This window comes from Schistocerca nitens, chromosome 2 (genome assembly GCF_023898315.1).
Source record: "Schistocerca nitens isolate TAMUIC-IGC-003100 chromosome 2, iqSchNite1.1, whole genome shotgun sequence".
Lineage (NCBI taxonomy): Eukaryota > Metazoa > Arthropoda > Insecta > Orthoptera > Acrididae > Schistocerca > Schistocerca nitens.
The window spans coordinates 627,370,305-627,388,793 of record NC_064615.1 but is presented as its reverse complement, the minus strand read 5'-3'; the positions used below and the strand labels follow the sequence as shown (position 1 = coordinate 627,388,793).

At 41.8% G+C, this 18,489-nt stretch overlaps 1 protein-coding gene across 1 annotated transcript in view; it reads left to right on the top strand.

Moving 5' to 3' along the window:
* LOC126236723 (esterase FE4-like) overlaps positions 1 to 4,571 on the top strand; it is a 426,111-nt gene extending 421,540 nt beyond the window's left edge. The window contains exon 11 of the mRNA XM_049946247.1: positions 2,543 to 4,571. Within this exon, the coding sequence (XP_049802204.1) occupies positions 2,543 to 2,723 (181 nt within the window). The 3' untranslated portion in view covers positions 2,724 to 4,571. The remainder of the gene's footprint in view (positions 1 to 2,542) is intronic.
* The last annotated feature ends 13,918 nt before the right edge of the window (positions 4,572 to 18,489 follow it).

Here is an 18,489-nt window from a genome sequence, read left to right as displayed (position 1 = left end):
TGCTTCCTCTCATGGCTCATCACTGCCCCTATATGTTGTGGTGGACCAGCACTGCCTTTTCCCATCTGCTATAGTCCAAGATTGAAAAACAGAATGTGTCAAACTGCCACAGCAAGTCCTTTCAGGCCTTGCAAGTGGTCAGGCCACATTCCCAAAAAATGAAGATAATGTAGACAAATGTGGAGAAGCACTATTGACACAAGCCAGCATGGCTTAGAGAGAGCACAGAAAAGAGAGGGAAAGAGAGACAGAGGGGGAGGGGGGGGAAGTGTTGGGTCCTGCCCACTCATCTCTTATAGTGTGCCTAAAGGATGCTGCTTTCTCGAATAGCTATACAACAATTCAAGCAAATCACTTTAATGGTTTTTATTACAATAAATTAGATTGACAATACTTAACTTTGGTTTGCAATGAGTTGTTGCAAGCAATGGGCGACATGCAAATAATCAATTTCCTTTGCTGTAGACAATGTACACACAAAAAATTAATGTAAGGCACAAGTCTCAGTACAACAGTTAGGATCATGCTCTTCTATGGCCTCTTCTAATCCTGGGTCTACTAGTACGTCTTCTACTGCCCGGCCGAGGTTGGCAGGAGGGGCACTTATATTCTCTTCTTGTAGAAGCTGCTCCTGTTGTGGTGACATCCTAGTCAGAATGCTATTGGCTGACATCGTCTCACAGCCTTCTCTGCTCTTGCGTTCTTCATTTTTGTGCTGGCACTTTTCGTTATGCTGGAACAGCAAGGAGATGGGCAGAGAGAGGAGAGAGAAGGAATTGGAAAGAAAGAAGGTGAAGAGAAGATGTACAGAGAGAGGGGGAGAACGAAATGGATAGAGAGAATCGAGAGAAGGAGTTGAATAGAGAGAGGGGAAAGAGGAGATGAGTAGAGAGAGAGGGAAAAGGTGGAGATGGTCAATGAGAGGGGGGAGGAGGACATGGAAGAGAGAGGGGGAAGAGAAGATGTGTGGTGTATTTGTAACATTTTCTTTTGTGGGAAAATCCACAGGTAAAAACCTGGATATTTCCTGTAGTTGTGCATGCTTCTAAAGCTCTATTCATTCCTGATTTGCCAGTTAGCACCAGTGTTATCCAAAGATTTCTGCTAGATCTTGTCTTTTTGTGTGTTTGATCCTGTGCTGCCGTCATTATTTTATCTATTCTTCTTCTATTGTTTCCTTTCCTCTGGTCCAAGGCCATGTCTTTCTACTTAGTTGTTTCTATTGTAGTGCAGCAGGAACATCCAAGTGCAGACACAGTTTCCTTTCACCTGAATGCAATGTAATAAACATTTGTATGTATGTTGTTTGTTTCCAAACAAAAAACTTTGTGAATCATACTGGCATCACTTTATCAGATAGTCACTTGCCCTACCTGTTTTATCATTTTAAAAAATTAACCAGTGCTATGCTCTGTGACGGACAGTTATTATATGCTAATGTGCTACAGAACACTGTAAATATTGCATTAAAATTATGCCATTTTGCTTCAAATACAAGCTGGAAATTGCACTAAAATTACGCCATTTCTCTTCAAATGATAGCCTTAAGTCACACTAAAATTATGCCATTTCTCTTCAAATGCATGCGGTTATGCAAATAACTTCAACAACTAGAAACCAGTGTCAAGTATTTGATCAACTCATAGAAGTGACACAGCAATCTGTTTACTGCTGCACATGTTCTTCTGGCACTGTGAGTGCTATGTTGCTCATAGCACCAAGACAGTATTTTCTTTGAAATTGCATTTTGCATATTGTGTGAGCATAGAATGTAAGGAATTTTTAAAGTACAATTGTGGTGAGGGCAATGTAGATGTGGCACTTTTAATTATAAAATTCAAAAATAACATTTCAGTTTTTATATATATTAAATTAATATGTTCAGTTTAATTAGGATTACTACAATTGTAGGTCAAAAGGCTATAGGCTAGATGGTGGTAAAACAAATGAGTATACCAGGAAATTTAGTATGAAAGTTTTTTCTGTAAATGATCTGATAAAGAGGCTATTATTCAGTAGATCTTTGGAGGAGAAAGTGAGATTTAAAGAGATAGGTAGATATACTTCAAATGTAAATCTAACAACTAGGGACATGGGATGAAGCCCACTGATTTGGTTACATAACACTGAAAATTTTTAAATACTTGCAAAATATTTTGATTAGCTTCTTAACTGTTCACAACCAGTCCATAAGCTTGAATACTCAAACAGTCATAAAAATCTTGAAGAAGATTTACAACTATCTGTCAAAGAAATTGAAGAACTTATTAAAACCTTATAAAGCTTTCTTTCAAATATTCAAGTTATAAAAAATTAAAAATATTCATGCTTTTATTGGTATTAAACATTTTCCTTTCCAATTAGATATTTTCATCATTTTGCATTCCCATATCAAGATTTCATGTAACATCAAATTTTATTTCTAGATCATTCATGTAATCTGTAGCAATAGGATTTGAATTTCGAAAGAAATTATCAGTGTGAAGCAGAACTAAATTCTTAAGTTTCAGTTCTATGAGAAATATGTTTGAATTTGTTCCAGTGATCCAACATATGAACTAAATGATGTTGTGACAGAGCACTGGCCAGCCTACACATTGGAAGACCCTGCATTTGCAGACATTGGACAGGAATTGAAAATCAAAAGAAATATTAACAGCCAGTATTTCAATTTCTGGTGGGATACATACTATCCAGCACGTCTTCAATCAGCTAAACAATGACTATCTAAAAACAATTGATGAACACTCTGTTGCTTTTGATTGGTTAAGTTTCTCAAATTTCTCTCCATCTTTCTGTTTGCATTTCCTGAGTGGGTACTGTTTACATGTTTCATTTGATTAAGATAGAAAGGAATGTGTTGCATTTGGTTATGAAAGGATATTCATTTCACATTGAAAACAAGCACAAAAACAAAACAAAAAATCATAGAAATAAATTATTATTCAAATGGATCATCACTTTAGTACTTCAAAAAACAGAATGACCTCATATGGATCACTGTTTAAATGATAAGTTCAAACCATCTTTTTAAAGGATTGTAAAAAACAAACAAAAACCATTTTATTGGAGTAACTGAATTTGAAAAAAAAATTACACATTTTGCATGGAATATAAAACAAATGAGAGAGAGAGAGAGAGAGAGAGAGAGAGAGAGAGAGAGACAGAGAACATACATTCATAACGGTGAAAGGTCAAGATGTAAAGTATGTGAAGCGCATCTCTTGGAAACCATCTAACAGAGATGTCCATGCTCGAATAATTTGGGATCAAAATGTTATCATTTACCAGTTGTAACAGATAAATTTCACCAAGTACATTGTTAAACTTATTTTACATATTTATAGTTACTAGAACAAAATTAATTTATTTAACATTCATGTAGTACAGTAGCACCGAACTGACATGACTGTTAGTACCAAGTGTTTCTGGAGCCCTTATTAGACAAAGAAATTAAGCTATGTATACTGAAGAACAGTATCATAGTAATGTGTGTCATCAGTACAAGTAATAGGGGACATGGAGTTCATGAATCTGAAATAAAATTTCCAGATAGAAAGCACAACTATAATTTTTTTTAAATGTAATTTCACACACAAAAAATTAAAATCATTGTAGGAAACTAATTTTCAAATAAACTTTAAAGACTGAGGTAAATAATTAGCACAATGTCACATAAAACTGAAACTAGACCAAATGAAACTAAACCAGTGTTGGAATTTTCAAAACATATAGCAGACAAAAAAACAAATGTCTCTTACCTGATCTGTGGATTTGTCTTAGATCATAGGTAATGGCATTCACAGGTCATTACATGATGCCATCCTGAGTGCATCACATTTAATGAAAGAACAGCTTGTTCCTTTCAGTGTGAATATAGCAGTAATCTCTAATTTTTATTAAGGGACCAAAATCATTCCTGGTCACTATCAATTTAATTCACAGCTCACACAAATGGTAAGTGCAGTTTGCATCCAACATTCTTATTGTTTCTTTTCAGTCAGTAATCTGAAGCCATTTGATATGCTTTAAAGTTTTAAGAGAGAACAGGAAAATTAGTGATCTCATACTTAGCTGCTGAATTAAATAGCTGTTTTAAAATGTCATTCTGATCTCATTGCCAAATTCTAATGGAGATGATATGCAAAGCCTGTCATCAATTACTTCATTGGTATCCCACCAGGAATTGAACATGAGACTGCTGGGTGTGAAGTGTGAAACGTAGACACCGCACCATAAAGAATCAATCGAGTTAACAATTGTATCTCCAATTGTGTCTCATGTTAATTGCACTGACAGTAGAGTTAGCACAGAAATACTCCAAAATGCAACAGAGAGAACAAAACTTTTTGTTTTATATACTTCTATGAAGTTTATAAAGTACAATATTTGAAATGTAGCTCATCCACATATGTTGTGTGCATTTCATGTATTAATGGATTATTAAATTAGAGTACAGCTTCTACCAAAGTGAAATTGTAATGCTGTGAAATGGCTGTGTAATATTACCTTGCATGTGACAAACTAATGTTTTTACAAATGGAAATAAAATATATTTATTTTTACTTTTCTATATACATTGTGAAGTTTATTGCCCAGTTAATTACTCATAAACTATTTCATTGCACACTTCCTAAATAAAAACTTTTCACATATTACAAATGATGCCGGCCGCTGTGGCCAAGCGGTTCTAGGCGCTTCAGTCCAGAACCGCACTGCAGCTACGGTCACAGGTTCGAATCCTACCTCGGGCATGGATGTGTGTGATGTCCTTAGGTTAGTTAGGTTTAAGTAGTTCTAAGTCTGGGGGACTGATGACCTCAAATGTTAAGTCCCATATTGCTGAGAACGATTTGAACAAATGTTAAGAATTTTAAGGTGTCCTTAACCTTCGTCTACCCTTGTCCTCCAACAGGTGTGTCCCTCTCATCTTGGAGGTCTCAATGACGTGCCCTCTCTTATTAAACTCCCCCAAGCTTTTACCCTCACTGAGGAAGGAACTGTTAGATCTGAAAACTAGACAATGTATCTCTTTGATGTTTATATGTATCTGTCAGCATTACTACACAAATAACCTTCTGAAAGTAAGTACTGACCAGAAATTCTGACTCACAATTTACCATTTAGCGGGGTACTGAGTCATAGATAGGCACAACAAAAAGTCTCTCACAATTATAGCTTTCAGCCATTAAGGCCTTCACAACTTGCACACACGACTGCAGTCTCAGGCAACTGAAACCACACTGCAGTGTGTCTATTGTTGGCAAAGGCCTTAATGGCTGAAAGCTATAATTGTGAGAGTCTTTTTGTTGTGCCTATCTGCAACTCAGCCATCCTAGATTTTCCATTGTTTGACTCATAATTTATTACTTTTCTCAATTAAATTTTCCTTTATAACATTAAAAATAACAAGATATAAATGTGGTGCTCGCTAATGATTATATTCATTATTGATAAATTTTCTTAGTTGATATGTTTCAATCCACAATGATTCTTTAATGTCATATAGAAATCGCCTCAATGTTATTCGTAAGAGAACATCTTAAACCACTTCTAATGAGTTAAATATTATTAACACTATGTAATAGGAGCGTTTTATTTTCGTTCCCATACAATGTTCCTTAAGAATTTATGGTCTTCCTAAACAAATATATTATTTTGTTGTGGTAGTGTCTGTATAAGACAATTAATTGATTTTAAAATAAAATGTATTTGTAGAACTCATTAAAAAAGGTATACTGACACTGCTAACTGAAAATTAGCATAACTGTTGATAGAATACACAAATAAGATTATCCATAATTAATGTACAGCCCCTAAATGGTCCTGTAACACTATTCATCATAAAAAATTGCTCCCTGATGACACACGTATAATCTTTGTCTGGAAGAGGTAGACTGGTCTGAAGTGGATGTCTTCCAGAGTTATTGTAGTTAGGACAAAAGTGTTGTCTGACCCACAGAGCATGGCAATGGCTGAAGTGCCACAATTAGTGAAGCTGAGTAATGATACTGATTCCCTCCTGGGCGTCCAGGCATATGGGGCTAAATGGCTCAGCTTATAGTGATGGATGCAACAGTGCTGCATTGGTTGTTGGGGGTAAGGGTCAGTCCCTCTTTCAGAACTTCCGATGTTTCAGAACAGCTGTGTCACTGTGATCAAAAAACCTCTGGCATCTCAGAAGAAGATGAAGGAACTGGAAGGGAGCACTCTACAGGTAGAGGGCTAACTGCATAAGTCAACATGGTTCACAGTGGCAACGAGGCATAGGATTATTGAAACTTCCAGCTTGAGACATAAGTTCTATAGCGATATTGGTGCATGTGACAGCTAACATTGGAGTAAGCTTTAATGGTGTTTATATCCATCAGAAACAAAGAATAGGTAGAATTTCTGGGCTGCTTGAATGCCATCTGTAGCATTGGAACCAGACTGGAGTACCCAGTGAGTAGTGGCAGCAATATTGAGAGGGTGCAGGTGAGGTACGTGCCAGCAGTGGCAGTAGTGTGTGGTGTTGGCAGCCATTAACAGTTCCATCAGACTCTTGTCCTCACAAAGTGTACCTCTGCAAAAACTGAGGAATGAGCTCAATGCTTCATTGGGAATGTGGTAGCAGAGTTTGAAATCTTCAGCACACTTGTTTTAAAGGTGTGCACCATGCAGTCAACCTCAGGATATAAAGACATCATCAGAAATGTGTGTGGTCCCCTGCTGTCTGCAAACGGAACAAAAACTTTCTAAGCTTCATTGCAAACGGTAAACATTTGCAAAAGGGCCCTGATCCTTGGATTTGGGAATGCAATGTCCATCTTGCACACATATCGAAAATGTGAATGTATATAAGTAATTATAAGTCTTAATGATTAATGGAAAATCTCATATAAAGATGTGAAACAAATACTAACAAAGAGATAGAGGGGCTGGCCAGTACTTACCTCAGCTCAGTACAGCCGATAGATACACAAAATAGAACAGAAAATTTACATTCCTAGCTTTCGGAACTTTGTTCCTTCATCAGGGAGGAGAGAGGGGGAAAAAGGGAAGAAGTAAAAGGGGATTCAGTTACTCACAACCCAGGTTATGAAGCAACAGGGAAAGGTAAACAGGGAGGGTAGCAAGGATGGAGGCATGGTTGTCAGAGGGAAGCCAAAGATATTCTACTGTTAAGTACTGTGCCAGCTTCAAACCAAAGAGGATGCATACAGAAGTAAAGAGGTATGTAGTATAAAGATAAACACAACTATGTAGGATGAAAAGATGCATGAATGGCTAAAGAGGAGAGGGAAAAAAGAGAAGACTGAAGAGTAAATGGGAGTGAGGTTGGTTAACATAGGTTCAGTCCAGGGGGATGGCGGGATGAAAGGATGTGTTGGAGTGCAAGTTCCCATCTCCGCAGTTCCGAGGGACTGGTGTTGGGTGGGAGAAGCCAAATGGCACGTACCTTGTAGCAGGTTCCTAGGTCCCTAGAATTATGCTGGACGGCATGCTCTGCTACTGGGTATTGAACATCTCCTAGGTGGACAGTTCGTCTGTGCCCGTTCATGCGCTCAGCCAGTTTAGTTGTTGTCATACCAATGTAAAAGGCTGTGCAGTGCAGGCATGTCAGCTGATAAATGATATGTGCTGTTTCACATGTGGCCCTGCCTTGAATTGTGTATGTTTTACCAGTAGCGGGGCTGGAGTAGGTGGTTGTGGGGGGATGCATGGGGCAGGTTTTGCAGCGGGGTCGGTTACAGGGTTAGGAACCGCTGGGTAGAGAAGGTGGTCTGGGAATATTGAGGGTTTGACAAGGATGTTATGGAGGTTAGGGGGGCGACGTGTTGCTGGCGATCCTTTTGAGCCATTGGCTATCTTTCTCTGCCACAGGCAAATTTTTTTGGGACATTTTTACGCCACCCACGATCTTTTTGGCGCCACCCACAATCTTTTTGGCACCACCCGTGATAATTTTGCACCACCCGCGATCGTTTTTGCGCCACTCGCGATCTTTTGGCGCCACTCGCGATCTTTTTTGCGCCATCCGCGATCTTTTTTGCAACACTCGCAATCTTTTTTTGAGCAACGTGTGTTCGTTCCCCTTATCTGGACACACTTGCTTGGTCTGGTCAACCTTTATCCATACTTTTCTTATTTAGTGGTCTTCCTTTGGTATTGAACATTACCGACAGATTTTATTTTCTTTCTCGTCCTTCCCTTCTTGTTTTATTCCTTCTTATTATTACTATTTTAACTTTAGTTATTTAATTTCCCTACCCACCAGTTACCCACTATGTACCCTAATCCTATACCACATTATTTACATTCATTCCAGAAACATGCATTCACCCTAGCCAAACTACAGTCCCACATACTTATCCTCCGGTCCTGCTTAACCTTAGGAATTACCCCTAAAGGACTTACCTTAAAAGTTTCCATCTATGGGTGCAATTCCTCCTTCCACCAGTCTCTCCTGGACTTCCAGAACCTTCAGTCCTTAGCCCTTACCCAACTTGTCCTGAATCTCTACACTACTTCGTGTAACCAACACTCCCAACAGCTCCTATCTCTCTTCAGAGTCCTCCACCTCTCAAACCCCTGCTTGGAGAACACACTCAGGAACATCATCCTCGAAGCCAGCCGAAGTGGCCGCGCGGTTCTGGCGCTGCAGTCTGGAACCGCGAGACCGCTACGGTCGCAGGTTCGAATCCTGCCTCGGGCATGGATGTGTGTGATGTCCTTAGGTTAGTTAGGTTTAACTAGTTCTAAGTTCTAGGGGACTAATGACCTCAGCAGTTGAGTCCCATAGTGCTCAGAGCCATTTGAACCATTTGAACCAGCTGTAAACTTGAGTTCCATGCCACACACCACCTGAAAAAACTATCCACAGTGCTAGTGCAACACCTAAGAAGTAGGGTCCCTCTCCCTATCCCTCACAAACACCAACCACAACAGCACCTTCAACAAAACCCCCTCATAGCCAACAAACCTAGCCTAGCCACCCTACTCAATCTCCCAATCCCAGCACATACCCCACACAGACCAAATCTCAACTATAACCACAGTCAAATGCCACATATCACCAGTCCCAATTCAGTTCTAAACCTCTCATCCAGATCCCTCTCCCCTCCAGAGACATCTGTTCTATCAAAAGGCTTAACCTTTAGCCCCACGCCTAAATTCAACCACACTGCTCTGGTTAAAGATCTCCTCTCATTCACCAGGAACCTTAACTGGAAATATCACTTCACCACCCAAACACAGCCCCCAAATACTAAACCCAGTGTTGAACCCTGTCTAGAACAGTTCCGACCACCTTCCCAAAGGGATCCTCCTCCCCTCCCCCAAAACCATCCCTTGTAGACATTTCAGGAATTCCTCACATCCAGTGTTGCCTCCCAGTCCTTCTTGAAGAACATCCCGACAACCCCCAACATCACCCCAGCTGAATCCCGTGCCATTAAGGAGCTGAAAACAGACCGCTCTATTGTCATCCTCCCGGTGGATAAAGGCTCCACAACTGTGGTACTTGACCTTGTGGAGTATGTGGCAGAAGGTCTGCGTCAACTCTCTGACACCTCAACCTACAAAGCCATTACCCAGGATCCCATTCCCTCCATCCAGACTGAGCTGCAGAAAATCCTAAAAATCCAAGGTCCCTCACAAGGCCTCACAACAGCTTCCATAGACCTACTCACTCCACCTGAGCCACGTAGCCCTACCTTCTACCTATTACCCAAAATCCATAAAGAGAACCATCCTGGCCGTCCAATTGTGGCAAGCTTCAAAGCTCCAACAGAACATATCTCAGCTCTGGTAGACCAACACCTCCAACCTATCACCTGCAGACTCCCATCCTACATCAAAGACACAAACCACTTCCTAGAACGCCTCAAATCCATTCCCACTCCCCTCCCACCTGAAACCTTTCTTGTCACCATAGATGCTACATCCCTTTACACAAACATCCCACATACCTATGGTCTCTCTGCCCTTGAACACTACCTCTCCCAACGCCCACCCGAAGATCTTTCAAAAACCTCGTTCCTTATCACACTTACCAACTTCATCCTCACCCATAATTACTTCACTTTTGAATGCCAGACCTACAAACAAATCAGGGGAATGGCCATGGGAACCAGGATGGCTCTGTCCTATGCCAACCTCTTCATGGGCCGCATGGAGGAGGCTTTCCTGAAGACCCAACAGCTGCTTCCCCTGGCCTGGTATAGGTTTATAGATGACATCTTTGTGGTCTGGACTCATGGTGAAGAAACACTCCTTAATTTCCTCCATAACCTCAACTCCTTTTCGAATCTGAATTTCACTTGGTCCTTCTCCAAAACCCAAGCCACCTTCCTGGATGTTGACCTTCATCTTGTTGAAGCTCACATCCACACCTCTGTCCACATCAAACCCACAAACAAACAACAGTGCCTTCACTATGATAGCTGCCATCCATTCCACATCAAACACTCCATTCCCTACAGCCTAGGTATTCGTGGCAAACGTATCTGCTCCAGTGATGAATCCCTCAACAATTACACCAATAACCTGACCAGTGCTTTCCTCTCCCGCAACTATCCTGCAGACCTTGTCCACAAACAGATCTCCCAAGCAATACATTTCTCCCCATCCAACAACAAAGTTCCTACCCCCAGACCACACAGAAGCATCTCCCTTGTCACCCAATATTATCCTGTCCTCGAATACATCAACAAATTACTCCGCCAGGGATATGACTTCACAAGCCCTGAAATGAGATCATCCCTTGACAATATTCTCCCCACACCACCCAGAGTTGCCTTTCGTCACCCCCCTAACCTCCGTAACATCCTTGTCAAACCCTACAATATTCACATACCACCTTCTCTACCCAGCTCTTCCTACCCCCGTAACTGACCCCACTGCAAAACCTGCCCCATGCATCCCCCCACAACTACCTACTCCAGCCCCGCTACTGATAAAACATTCACAATTCAAGGCAGGGCCACGTGTGAAACAACACATGTCATTTATCAGCTGACATGCCTGCACTGCACAGCCTTTTACATTGGTATGACAACAACTAAACTGGCTGAGCGCATGAACGGGCACAGACGAAAGCATGCCGTCCAGAATAATTCTAGGGACCTAGGAACCTGCTACAACGTACGTGCCATTTGGCTTCTCCCACCCAACACCAGTCCCTCGGAACTGCGGAGATGGGAACTTGCACTCCAACACATCCTTTCAACCCGCCATCCCCCTGGACTGAACCTACGTTAACCAACCTCACTCCCATTTACTCTTCAGTCTTTTCCTTTTTCCCTCTCCTCTTTAGCCATTCACCCATCTTTTCATCCTACATAGTTGTGTTTATCTTTATACTACATACCTCTTTACTTCTGTATGCATCCTCTTTGGTTTGAAACTGGCACAGTACTTAACAGCAGAATATCTTTGGCTTCCTTCTGACAACCATGCCTCCATCCTTGCTACCCTCCCTGTTTACCTTTCCCTGTTGCTTCATAACCTGGGTTCTGAGTAACTGAATCCCTTTCCCTTCTTCCCTTTTTTCCCCTCTCTCCTCCCTGATGAAGGAACAAAGTTCCGAAAGCTAGGAATGTAAATTATCTGTTCTATTTTGTGTATCTATTGGCTGTACTGAGCTGAGGTAGGTACTGGCCAGCCCCTCTATCTCTTTGTTAGTATTTGTTTCACATAATTATGAGTCTTGTGTGATTCCAAATGGGGACCCCAAAGTACAAATGAATGCTTTCTCATATATAAGAGGACCAATGGGAAAAAGCTTTTGACAGTGCCACCTAGTAGGAGTGCAGGCTGTGTGTGAGCAAGCCAAATGTGTAAGGTCTGAGTCAATAGCTGGACAACAGGCAAGATGAGGAGCCAACATTTTCATGCAGCTAATTTCCCAATGACCACTGTATAAGAGCGATAAGTTAGTCTAGAAGGGTCCCCTCTTCAACAAGATACAAAGTCTGTAGAAAGGAGATGGAGAATTCCTTCATTTACAGACAGAATGTGGCATAGGTGAAAGTAACATTTGACCATTGGTTTTGCCTGTTCAGGGGATCTTTCTTACCCAGTGAGCTATTATACTGTTGTCTACATCCAGAAGTGCTGACAAGAAGGCAATAGTAGAACAAATGTCTAAGCATAAACAACTACTTGTTGTTGATCAAAGGTGGGAGATGACCTGCAGGCATTTGAGAGGAAGCATCAGCATTCGGGTTGTAAACAGTAGATTTGTATCGTAACTGATATTGATTTTGTGTGATGAAAGAGGACCTGACATTGCAGGTGTTGTGTTTGTCTGTCTGGAAGAGCATTGTGAGAGCCAAATAGTGTCAGCAAAGGCTTATGGTCTGTAACAAGTTTGAAATGTATGCCGTAGAAATAAGAGTGTAATCTCTGAGCTTCACTAAAAATAGCTGAGGCGCTGATGAAAGTATACTGACACTGATAGCTAGATCATTGATGGTATTCACATAAAATCCTGCTATAAGCAATGTCCACCAATTAAACTTCCATATTAGTTGTTGTAAGAATTGCTCCCTGATGAAAGGCATGTAACATCTGTCTGGAAGAAACAGAAAGATTCTATGATCTGAGTTGCCCATCTTTATGGGGCACTTGTGTCTCAGACACTGGGATTGTGAGTCTGAAAATGTCCAGTTCTTACAGAGAGCAGTGCAGCTGGAGCAGCCACAGTGCTGCGACTGGTGAAGTCAATGAACATATCATCACAATGTCACGTCATTAAACAATAATTTTCTCAACCAAGACTGTTTATCTTCAAAATAATCTTTATATGGCTCCTGTACCAACTAGCCTGATGTAGCACAAAAGTTTTTATGTCAGCTTTAGCACTTTCCACATCACAAGAGGTCACAATACAGTCAACCGCAGATTCCCAAATTCAGGAGCACAGAATTATCATCCCAAGCATAATGTGCCATTTACACCACAACACAAATGGCTGCACTTGGAGTGGTGCCATGACCAGGTAGCATGGACTACTGATGAATGGCACTGCACTGTTTTCAGCAATGAATCAGTATTGTTCTGTCAGCAAGGTGTGAGGAAATGTCAGGTACAGCATCAAGTCACAGCTGGTATGACTGAGGGAAATCGGATGGCACAACGGTATGTCACGGGCATCCTGCATCCTCATGTGTTGCCTTTCACAAGACAGTATCGTGGCACTATTTTTCAACAGGGAAACACCTGTCCACACATGGTATGTATCTCTTGGAACTGTCTGCATGACATTGAAGTACTCCTGTGGTCAGCAAGATTTCCAGATCCATCCCTGATAAACATGTTTGGAACCAGCTTGGATATCAACTCTGTCCCAGTGCCAGGACCCAAGATATCAAGGATTAGTTATGACAGTTGTGGATCAGCTTGCTTCAGGAGAGGGTATAACAGCTTTTTGACAGCCATCCCAACTGAATCAGTGCATATTTCCAGGATGGATGGAATGCAACACCGTGTTGATAAGTGAGCACATACTTCCAAGTTCCTTATAAATTTGACTAATTTTGTACTCACTAAAGTCTTCATACCCTCTCAACCCATGAAATTTTATTTCATTCCTTCCTCTCCTGAGTGCTTCAGTTCTTTTTTTAGGCAGTGTAAAATGTTATGATTGTGCTCTTGCATTACTGAGTGTTACCTTTATAATAGAAATCAGAGGGTCACATCTATAAATTGTACTGGGACAATATAAACTGTACAGTCACACGAAGTCTAGTTCTGGATTCACTTTTGTTCTTAACCCACATGGAGACATTCTAATGCCTTTAAAGGACTATTCATAAGACATAAGTGGAACAATATAATTCTTAATTTCACAAAGACTTGTGTTATTTCAAAACAACTACAAGCTGTTGGTATCAGAAATATACTTTAAATGTCATATACAGTGAATAAAATTCCTTGGTGTCTCACTAAATATTAATTACTAACATACAGATATCTTAATGAACCTCATTTCAGCAATCACTACTAGTGTGAAGCTCACTTCAGCAATCACTACTAGTGGTCTCTCTCATTGTGTTGGCTTGAGCAAGTTCATTCTAAACATTTCCACTGCATGGTGTCTGATGGAATTATTTTCTTGGACAACAAAGCTAAAGCAAATAAATTACTTATTTGCAACAGTGAACATTAAGAATATTTTATGAAGCAAATGATTGAAAATTTTGCCAACACCACTCCAAAGACTGTGAAATTCTTAACTCTTGTCCTAGCACATTTACTCCTTAACAGTGAATTTTGTTTTTAATCACTATCAAATTAGATGTGAGTTGCACAACTACAATACAACACACAAAAATAATTTCCATGTATACTCATCTTCTTGTTCAGGTTTCTGTGCTTTATTTGTGAACATAAGTCTTCACAAAGCACACATCACACACAATGCAAAATGTTTGAAATCCATCCAAATACTACATAAAATTTAAAAAGTTATCTTACCTTCTTCATGATTACACGGCAGACATTTTGTCTTACTTGATAGGAATGAAATGTATTGAATGACATGTTTTCATCAGAGTCTATATATTTTTCTGGAGAAGAAGGGAAGATAAGAAGCTTATGGCTTGAATTTCTTTATCATTTGTGATGTCTTCCACAGGCATTCCTGATTTTGTTGTAGAACACACTCAGTTACTAAGAGTACCACTACCCTTGGAACACTCCATGTAGGTGATGTAGTTCTTCAGAAAAGCTCTCCTTGTCTAATACTGTGTGAGCTCCATGGGCCAGAATCCTCAAAATGGCTATTCTTCATGACAAACAGGCATTGATTTTCCACACACCGTCAGGCAAGTAGAGCCTGTTGTAAAAATACTGCTCATATGAAGAGTGTTCCAAAGAAACATGCAAACATATGAATAAACTGGACAGGAATTGCAGTTCTAATAAATAATATAAGCCATGATTAAAGCTCAACATAAATACATAAATAAATAACTAAAAGTCAAAGGTCATTTATCTGCCCCATGCTAACTGAGGTCTCCATAAATATGTAAGCCTCCTACGGAAACACAAAATCCAACACATTTCATAATTTTGTCTTCTGAAGCAATGTAGTGTAAGGAATTGAGTAAATCAGCTGTCTAAAAGTAATGGTTATAAAATAATCATAAATTGAGATTTTACAATGTCAGTACTACAGTGCTGGTTCCAAGGTTCTGGGGCAGTTTAATTGATGGATCTATTGAAGTAAAGATTACAGAAAAATTTATTAACAGACAGAGGTTTCAATATAGCAACAACTGGGATTGGATCCAACCTACAATTTCTTAAGATCTTGCAGGATATTTCATCCAACAAAGCCAGAAAATGGCATTTCATGGAATAATGGACTGTTACAGTAAAACAAATATGCACATGCAAAGAGCAATACTCGCTACAGAAATAGGTGTGATATCAATATCACTTCACAGTCTGATTGTCATCCAAGCAGCAGATAGGCACAAGAATACTGTTCATAACACATGTAATTGATGGACAGGGTTAAGACAGACTGTTGGGCGGAGGTTCTGCATGCACTGTGTTAGTTGAGATTGAGGCCAGGGAGGGAACTCCCATCTGCATAGTTCAGAAAATCTGGTTCTGGAAGGAAGGTTCCAGATAGGGCCCAGGCTGTTAAACAGCCATTGAACTTGAGCATGTTGAGCTCAGCAATGTGTTCCACCACTGGGTGGCCAACTTTGTTCTCAACCAGAGTTTGGCTGTGGCCATTCACTCTGGTGGGCAACTGGTTGGTTGCCATGTCCACATAGAATGCTGTGCATGAATTGCAGCATAGCTGATATACGACAAGGGTGCTTCACAAGTCTTGTTGTCTCTGATGAGATAGGATAAACCTACTGGAGCAGAACTCTCTGGGTGAGTTAGTCAAGCAGGTCTTGCATGTGGGATTTCCACAAGGATATGACTCCTGTGGCAAGGGGTTGCAGTGGATCAGGATGTTGTGTAGGTTGGGTTGGCAGCAGAATAGCACTTTAGGGGAGTAGATGGAGGGGAGGGGGGGGGGGGTTGGGTGCACGACAGCAAGGTCTTCAACGCCCGTCCATTAACAGAGTGAGATGGGTGTCAAGAAAAAAACTCAGAACAGTAATATAAAATGGAACATAAAAACACAGGGAACAATAGTTGAAAAATATGTGCTCACCCACACCGAAGCGTGGGATGAAGCAGGGCATCTGCAGTAAAACATGGACAACACAGGAATAAAGTGGTAGAGGGAGCTAAAACAATGTAGCAGATGGAAGTGGCTGGCTGACCGCAAGGAAAAAAGGGAGGAGTCAGCCACTCTGCAATACACTAAAACCTCCAGCCTAAAAGTTTAGGCCAGAGTCCAGACACATCACAAAACTGAAAAACCCTAGACACACACGTCTCATCATTAGCTAAAACACAAGGCAGATCCCCATCAACTTGTGCTTCTGCCCTTTCATCACTGTATAAAATGCAGGCTGTTAAAATGTGCCGGACAGAGATGTGCACACCAAAAGCATCACAAAACGGAGGATCCTCCCCCCGTAATAAAAAGCTATGTGTGAGAGGACAGTGCCCGATCCGAAGACATGTGAGGGCCACCTCTTCCTGCCTGAGCAACCAGCAGGAGGAACGCCACGGCCGAGTGGTTGACTTTACCAACCGCAGTTTATCGGCTGTCACCGCCAGCCATTTGTCCTCCCACAACTCCATGCACTTCCTGTGGAGTGCAGAGATGACAGACTGCAAGGGGATAGGACACTGGACCACATCCTGCTCTCTGCAGGCCTCCTTTGCAGCCCAATCGGCCTGTTCATTGCCCCATATTCCGACATGACCAGGCACCCAGCAGAAGGATACCTCTTTACCCCACCGCTGGAGCAAGTGCAGTGAAGAAGAACACATACAGACTTCTCAGTGGAAAACTTAAAACCACTCTTCTGCGCCCAGTCATCCAAACGTCTAATAGTAAGTTGCAACTGACGCGTTGTCATTGCAAGGCTTGAAGAAGAGCAAAACAAAGAGAAATCATCCACAAACAAGGAACACTGGACAGGACTTTTCACTATGGACGTAATGCTATTAATAGCGATGGCAAAGAGAGTCACACTTAAAACGCTACCCTGAGGGACATCTTTCTCCTGCTCGAAGCGATCACTATGGTAGCTACTTGGGCTTGTGTGGTCTTTCCCAGGTTTTAAAAAAGGAATTAAAACTGCCTCATGCCACGCGTCAGGAAAGTGACCCGATGCCCGAATGGCATTAAAAAGTGCGAGGAGGATTTCTTTGTTGTGCATTGTGAGGTACCATAGCATACTGTAATGGATCCTGTCGTGACCAGGGGATGATCACGAGCTGCAGACAATGCAGAATACAGCTCCCACATAGAAAATGGGCAGTTGTAAACTTCATGAGAGGTGGACTGGAAGTCCAGATTACATCTCTCAGCAACCGCTCTATGGCGCTGGAAACCTGGATCCTGACTGGTTGTTGCAGTAACTGTGGCAAAATACGCTGCCATAGTCTGGGCATGTCTCACGGATCCGTGTGGAGAGTGCCATTATGCATTACAGCAGCTATGGGGCACCTCCCTCCTCTGCCAGAAATTCTCCTGATGGTCTCCCACACAATGGAACTTTTGGTGCAACAATTAATGGTGTTCAGGAACTTTTGCCACAACCTCTTCTTGCTCTCACGAATAATGCGGTGACATCTTGCCCTCGCCACCCGGAAGGCTGCAGTCGGCCAACACTGGAACCGACGCAGAGCCACACGCCTGGTCCTGATTGCAGAGCGGCATTCGGCACTCCACCAAGGGACAGGTGGCCTCTTCCGGTGGCCTGTGGAATGGATGCTGCAGAGGCGTGGTGGACCGCTTTGGTAATATGATCCACCCACGCCTCAACATTCGCACAGTGTTCGAACTGGGCCAACTGGCTATAAAATGTCCAGTTGGCTCCACTGAGCACCCATCGTGGTGGTCTCCTTTTGGGACCCACGTGATCTGGCAGATGAATCCAGATTGGGAAATGATCACTGCCATGCAAGTCAGTGACCACTTCCCAATGAGCACTCGCGGCAAGAACTGGAGAGCAAAGCGAGAGATCAATGGCAGAGAATGACCCAGTCGCCATGCAGAAATGAGTGCTCTGTCCTCCATTGAGCAAGTAGGCGCAGGATGACAGGAGAAGCCTCTCAATTGCTCACCCCTGGGACAGATAATTGCAGAGCCCCAAAGCACGTTGTGGGAATTAAAATCACCACAAATAATGAATGGCTGGGGGAGCTGTGTAAGAAGGTCGGTGAGGGCCACTTCATCAAGTGCATCATGTGGGGGCAAGTAAAGCGAACATACAGTCAATGGATGACGCACGTGCACGGACACAGCGACGGCCTGTAAAGGCGTCATAAGTGAGAGAGGCGAGGAGTGGTAGTCCGTCCTGACGAAAATACCTACGCCTCCTCTAGCTCTCTCTCCACGCAGGTCATCCTTTT